The following is a 7,932-nucleotide window of genomic DNA, read 5'->3' on the forward strand; positions in this document are numbered from 1 at the left end:
GGGGGAAGCAGATGCAATTTATCACAAAAAGAGAAGAAAAAAAAAGAAGAACTTTGACATGTTTGAGTCACAAAGTATTTAAAGCCTCTGTGCCGATTCATGCCAGGCTGACCAGTCCAAACTAATTCAAAAAGGGCTTTGTATTTTCTCTTTTTCTTCCCAACAGTGCCTTTTTTAAGGGATTATGGGGAACTCACTGAAGAACAGGAGACCAGCTTCTTGTTTTGTTTGAGAATGTGTTTTGGGTCTATAAATCTTGACCAGTTGGAGGCAGCACTGGCTTCAGTCTATGCATTTCAAACCCTGAACCTGATACTTTACTGTAAGGTTCCTGAGATCATATAGAATCATTTCTGGGAAAATGATTATTAATGAATCAGCACAATTGGGGAAAAAATTATATTGATGCCAATTTGTAACATATTTAGGAATTTCTATTTATTGCCTTTATCTAGTATTTCCAAATCTGTAAATAAAAAGGCAAATAATATAATATATATATATATATTTAAAAATATTATTGTATAACATTTAAGCCTTATTTACATTATATTATACATAATATAAACTATTTAACAATTATAAAGCATTTCTATTACTTATTTAATTTATAATATATTTATAAACAAAATCATTATTAAATAGGTCATATTATAATGCTTACAAATTAAAAAGCATAAATATTATAAAACAAATATCATATTTATTAAAAACACATTATCTAATTATATTTTATAAGTAACAGAAAAACGTTTTTTAATTTATATTTTAATTTAAATTTACCTTGTACTTCCAAAATAGCATAAATATAAAAGTAAATATTATATATATATAAAAAAGTTTTTAATAAAATGCAGTTATATTATCTAAATATTATATATATATATATATATATGTATGTATATATAATAGTTATATTTATTAGTAATAGAAATACTATTTTAGTTATTTTAATTATATAACTGATATTATAATACATTGCATTTACCTTTTATTTACAAAAAAGCATAAATATTATAAAATAATATAAATATTTATTAAAAAGTATTACTGATTAGAAAGTATTGTTATATTATCTAAATATTATATATATATATATATATATATATATATACACATACACACTATACAAATATATTTTACATAATTCACATTATAATGGATATTCATGACATCATTTGCCTTGCCGAATGAAGACATTTTCATATTCATTGAAATTTGACAGCTGATTGAACAGTTTATTCTTATTTAAGACCAAATAGCTGCGTACATTTTCACTCAGAGTGAAAGGATAAAATAAGGTGTTCAAATCAAAGGCTGTGAGGCAATATTTTGATCCTGAATCACGCCGGTGGTGAGGTGTTGAGGTATATTCATGTGAATCAGATGTGAAGCGGCCGGAGTACAGTACACAAGGCGCGGAGTATTACCATGGCAGCTGAATCCCACCCGAGTCCTGCAGGTGTGTGACTCACCCCCACTAGCTCAACAAAAAGGAGAGAGGCCGCCGCATAGAGACGCAATCTCTTTGTGCATCTCTCTCTCTCTCTCGCTCGCTCGCTCTGTCACATGCTGCATTGCCAACTTACATGTGGGCTCTATGCCCGACTATGATCGCACCCCAACACCTTCACATAACATACCGTGCCAATGTATACTTTTTACATACATATAGTTTGAGATGACATGTTTTTCTCCTGTGACAGTGAAGATTGTTCTGTGTTATGGCAGATGATTCTCTTATTCTAGCTGTTAGAAACTTCACAGGAGGGCAGCTGGACTTCTACACTATTCTGATGCATGCAGCAGAAATGAGTCAGGAAGAGGTGAGAGTTGGGTCGAACCCATGTGTGAAGTGATCCTGAATTTGACTATGAGCCGAGGTAACAGGGCCAGTAATGTGGTAAGGTCTGTTTATTGGTGCAATGGGAAGGTGGCAACTCAGCAGGTAAAAGATGATGGATGCAACCTTGAGTGACAGAAAGTTATTATCCTGAACGAAAACTACATACATTTCGTTTGAAGAAACATTTTCAAAAACATTTTTGTTCGAAGAAAAATTAAAAGCTAACTGAAACTAAAAAAAAAAAAACTTTATGACTCCAAAACTTAACTTTCTTTTGTACTGTGATGTACATCCAAGTGAAGCAGACTATTGAAAAAGAAAAATGCAGGGCAGAAACATGGTTCTATCTATCAGTCATTGACTGGATGCAATCAGCTTGCAATCGATTGTAAAAAACAAAACAAAAAACCAAGGGGCGGGTTTTAAGCGAACTAAATGATTGGAGAAGCCTGGCATACATCACCAGAGGGGCCTGTAATTTTTACTGAAAGATCCAGTTATGATATTTTGTTTTTAGACTTATGCGGAAACTTGAAACCTGTAGCAGTAAACATGAAAATGTCACTAGCAATTGCACTAGACTGTTTATAACGAATACCAGATACTACGTTAAAGGGACAGTTCACCCGGAAATAAAAGTTCTGTCATCATTCACCCTCAAGTTGTTCCAAACCTGTATGATGTTCTTTCTTCTGTTAAGCACAAAAGAAGATATTTTGATATAATGTTGGTAACCAAACAGCTGATGGTAGCCAATGACTTCCATAGTATGAGAAAAAATATTATGGAAGTCAATGGCTACCGTCAACTGTAGGTTACCAAAATATCTTCTTTCCTAACTATCCCTTTAACTTTGGCAGCCCTAAACTAGTAAAACTAAAATAAAACAAGATTTCAATTAAAATAAATCAGAACTTTAAAAAAAATCTGATTAAGGGAAAACGAAAACTACACTGAAAACACAAACTGAACATAAATTAGAAATAAAACTTAAATTGAAAACAAAATATAAATAAAACAGAAAATTGATTAAAAAAAAAAAAACCCTCAGGCAGATATTTAAAGTGTTATGCAAAGTGTACATGAAATTCTTTCAGAATTCATTCCCACACCACTGACATTTTAAACAACAAATTTAAAAAAAAAACTTTTCTGGAGTTCTATTGTTTATTTTGTACTACTTCAAAATGACTGAAACACATTGATGTGAATAAACTACACGTGTACACACCCAGAAAAAAAGGACAAACTGCCACTGGGCCGGTACCCTTTCAAAAGGTATAAATATGTATACTTTAGGAAATAATATGTACCTTTAACATACCAATACGAACCATTTAGGGGTAAATAAGGTGCAAAGATCTACATTTTAGCTTTTGTACCTTAGGCTACCTCCCCAGTGACAGCTTTGTACTTTCCTTAGTAATCTAGTAAAACGCATCTGTTTGTGTTTGCGTTGTTCTCTATCGTCTTACTGCTGTTCTGAGTTTAGTTGATCGAGCTCTTGGGTTCTCCTGCACCTCTTCCTCACTTGGCTTTATCACCTTCTTCAGACTGACCCAATATTTGCTCTCTCTTCCTTTCTCCTCTTCTTCGTTCTCTTCTTCCTCCTCCTCTCCCTCTAACCCAAGCCGGGCTTTGGCTCTCTGGCGAAGGCTGCAGCGCGGTGGGGCGGCCAGGTCCTCTCCACGGAGGAAACGCTTGGTCAGCCGGTCCTCCAAGGAGTGGAAAGTGAGAACACAGAGTCGCCCCTTGGGACGGAGCAAGGTCTGCGCCACACGCAGACCGGCGTGCAACTCATTGAGCTCGTCATTCACCAATATCCGTAAGGCCTGGAAGGTTTTGGTGGCAACGTGTGAAGGGCGCTGCAGGCGGTCACGCCGGGCGTACAACGCGCTCACTGGAAACGCTCCTAAAATCAAAGAGAGGATTAGATTAGTTAAGTTAAGTTAAGAGGCTTTTGCAAGGTTCCTTTAAAAAATAAATCCACAATTTGAATTGTTCACCTGCACCAGACTTTTGTTTTAGTTTATAGTCAGACATATTAATTGATTCACATGTATTTTTGAAATTGGTTCCTATTTAATAGTTCATAGATGTTTTATAGCAGTGATTTTAAACATTTTTTTTGTGCTACGTACCCCTTGAACTGAATATCATGAAGACATACCATTAAATATTTGTAATATTATTCATTCTTCTTTTTTTTAAATAAAGGAAAAAGAAATACTGCTTGTGAAAAACTGACTCACCCAGTAGTATACATACATTAAATGTCATCCATATGAATATTTAAAAAAATTACACAATACAAACGTTTCTTTCCTTAAAAAAACACTAAAAAATGATGAATCAAGATATTAATTAATCAGTTATTTTTCAGTTTAAAAGGTTTATCAAAGCAAACATTTCTAAGTCCCCTTTTGCAGGGAATCACTATGCTAGTGCTTTTTAAATATAAATATTTATACAGTAAATTTCACAAAAACTGAAACAAATTTACAACTTTGAAAAACCATTTTCATGTGTACTTATATTTTTTTAATCATCGCAAACAAAACAGGTGTCCCACGGTACTACATTTCAAGTTTTAAAATGGAAAAAAGACAACAAAAACCATTGCCTTTACACTTGAAACAACAGTATGTGACCAATGGACCTTTTAGCTGAATAATTTGACTTAAAGCCAGAAAACAGTCGGCACATGAGATCTTATGAACTATATTATTCAGTATGATGGATTGAGGTGCAATGGGTGTTTTTGGCAAAAACAATCAAGAAGCAAATTCCTCATCAAGAAGGAAAAGGTGCTGTGTACTTTAATAAACAGAGACAAATGCACAGAAAGATGACCACTGCTGGGGACACACAGGGGCTTCTTCCAGATCAGTATGTGTGATGACACAGTGCTTTTGAAAATAAACAGGCTGTTCTACAAAGCTCCCAAAGCTCATGGAGAGAAGGGTCCATGCTGTATATTGTGCTGAGATGATTTGGCTCAGTCTGAGCAAGGGGAGGTGATGTTGTTCCCTGAACTGACAACATGCAGAAGTTTTCTTATTAGAAGGTAGGGAACACAAAAGTATGACCATACACTATATATCTACTGTAAATCAAAGTAAGCTTATGATAATGCTTTCATGGTTATTTCTGGCGTCCATCAGAATACACATTGGTTCTGAATAGTATCAAAATCCAGATAATTATATAGATATTTTTAATATTATATTATACTTAAAAAAAAAAAAATGTTATGTTTCTAAATAAAAGTCTGAAGGAGTACTGAATAAATGTTTGTTGAAATACCTGTATATTCATCTGTACAAAATTGCTTTTTTTTCTTCTTTTTTTTTTTTTATCTATAGAGTGGTCAAAATCACCCTTTTTTGAACTACTGGTTTTGCAGCATATTCCAAAAAATCCATTACACTTAGGTTAGACATTAGACTACTATTAGATATGTTTGATACATTTTACACTATTACGTAACATATATACTGTACATAAAAAAAAAAAAGGTTACATCTACTGAACTCACTGTGATTCACACGTTAAATGTTAGCACATCAGTTTTTTTCAGCCTCACCCTTAAAGGCTTTTGATAAACCTAAGAAAAAAATATACTAATCAAGCAACAAAGCCAGCCAAAAGCTATTTATTCATATATTTCCTTAATAGTTCACTTAATGTCAATTCTGTCATAATTTATTCACCCTCATGTCATTCCAAAACTATCATTCTTTTTTCAGTGGAACATCAATGATGATATCTGAAAAATGTTTTCTACCCACAATGAAATCCAAAACAACATTTGAACCCACTGACTTTAACTGTAGGACAAAAAACATGAGATATTTTTCAAAATATGTTCTTTCACACACGCACAAAAAGAAAGTCATACAGGTTTGGAACAACAAAGTAAACATTGACTAAATCAATTATAACCAAGTATATATGTCCGTTTTTTCTTCACCTTGCTTTTCAGGGATTCAATATGAAAATGTTTTACGGAAGAAAAAAAAAAAAAGTTAACGATTTATAAAACTATTTAAAGAAACATGTTAAAGCCATAGCTTCACGTGGATGAATAAGTGGAGGAGACGGAGAGATAGACAGCTAAAGAAAACGAGAGGTGTTGCATCTCTCAAGTCTTGCACTTCTGGGCTTGGAGGAGCGAGACACTGGCCAATCAATAAGACCACATGCCTCTCTCCAGCCTCTTATTTTAAAATCAAAACATAAGGGAGCATGTGAGGAACAGGAAAATATGAAACGGAAAAAATGAAAAGGAATTAAAAAAATGAGCAGATAGTAAATAGATGGATACACAGACAGACAGGCCTGGGGAAAGGGGGGGGGGGGCAAGTTTGCGATTTGGATTGTTTGAAAAAAGGAAAAAAAATTATATATATAATGCACAATCAAATAAAATCAAGTTCAGGTTTAGCAGGCTGTAAACAATCACACAAAACAATGTGTATCGCAGCAATCTAATTTAAAATAAATCCTGATTTAGGAAAGCATCAAACAATCAAATCTCAACTGCAACTAATACAAGGTGAATAAATACAGCAATCAGTCTGTTCCTGTTACCTCAATGGGTGCTCTCCTCACATTCCAAGCAGCAATCGCTATTGATTCTCCATAATTGGCCATGAATCCTGATGGGTGTGACAATGAGAACAGTCTCTGCCTAATTACCTCTACATTTAAAATGAACTCACTTTATTAAAAACAATGTTTACACAGAAACCTAATGAGCTGTACAACGTAAATGGGCAAAGATCCGTCAACTTTAAAAGACAAAGCCACACCAATTTTTTTCTCTACTAAACGTCATTTAAAGATAACACGAAACATTAAAACATTAAATAATTGAATCAAATTTTAGCCATTTAATAATTCCCGAATAGGTCATATTTATATTATACATCTATACAAACACTGGCTATTAGAACGCCAAGTCAAATGTAGTGAAAATGACACTTTGTTAAATGGAAATGTAATTGGTTGGCAGTCTTGTATGGGAGTGCAGGGATTAGAGGGTAACACCCAGCTGCTCATGGGTCTGATAATTGGAGGTATGTCTTTATATGGATCAAAGTGATTACTGCATGACATCCTTCTGTAATGAAGGGAGAGATCTCTCTTGAATGAGGCTCTGCACAAGCACATTTCAGCTTGAATAGAGGGCTCATTCTTTGTCTGACCGTGAATTGAATTACGGATTTCGTTTTGTGATTCCTCTCTATTAATCATGCGCTCGTGTTGCATTAAGGAATGAACAAGGGGCAGCACTACCATTTTGAAATTCAAGGCTCTAAACATAATTTGACTGATTGATCAAAGAATAAAAACAAAGGCAAATGCTTAAAAGATGGTATTTACTGTAGAGCATTGTTCTGATGAACTGAGCTGAGAAATGACTGGATTTGTTCGGCTGTAAGCACCAAACACTGCTACATATATGTATATACATATATGACCCTGGACCACAAAATCAGTCACAAGGGTAAATTTTTTAAACAAACAACATGTATACATCATCGGATACAAAATATCTTCATGGAACATGATCTTTACTTAAAATCCTAATGATTTTTGGCATAAAAGAAAAATTGATAAATTTGACCCATACAATATATTGTCGGCTATTGCTACAAATATATCCGTGCTACTAATGACTGCTTTTGTGGTCCAGGGTCACATATAAAGTATTTTCTTAAAGTATAATACATTAGTTCATATTAGAATTTATAATAGTTTTCATTTGAAGATATTTTTAACACATTAACTTTTTGTATAAATATTTATATAAACATTTTATTTATAAATATTAGAATTAGTTCAATTTGTTTAAATTCTAATTAAAATTAACTTTAACAGCAATATAAATGTATTACACATTTTTAAATGTTTATTAAAATTTGTTTTGTGTAAATGTTTTAAATGTCTCAAAAGCAATGTTTCTGTATTTGATAATATAGTCTTGTTGTCTATTGCCCTAAGGAATATATATATATATATATATATATATATATATATATATATATATATATATATATATATATATATATATATATATA

The 7,932-nt window shown here is 33.0% G+C and overlaps 1 protein-coding gene across 3 annotated transcripts in view; it reads right to left on the minus strand.

Annotated features, from left to right (window-relative positions):
• Positions 1–3,000: 3,000 nt before the first annotated feature.
• Positions 3,001–7,932, minus strand: part of mettl15 (methyltransferase 15, mitochondrial 12S rRNA N4-cytidine) — a 69,897-nt gene continuing 64,965 nt past the window's right edge. For all 3 annotated transcript variants that reach the window (XM_016237554.1, XM_016237553.1, XM_016237555.1), the window contains exon 6: positions 3,001–3,758. In XM_016237554.1, the coding sequence (XP_016093040.1) occupies positions 3,310–3,758 (449 nt within the window). In that variant the 3' untranslated portion in view covers positions 3,001–3,309. The remainder of the gene's footprint in view (positions 3,759–7,932) is intronic.

The sequence above is a fragment of the Sinocyclocheilus grahami genome, unplaced genomic scaffold, assembly GCF_001515645.1.
Source record: "Sinocyclocheilus grahami isolate Dianchi unplaced genomic scaffold, SAMN03320097.WGS_v1.1 scaffold518.1, whole genome shotgun sequence".
NCBI lineage: Eukaryota > Metazoa > Chordata > Actinopteri > Cypriniformes > Cyprinidae > Sinocyclocheilus > Sinocyclocheilus grahami.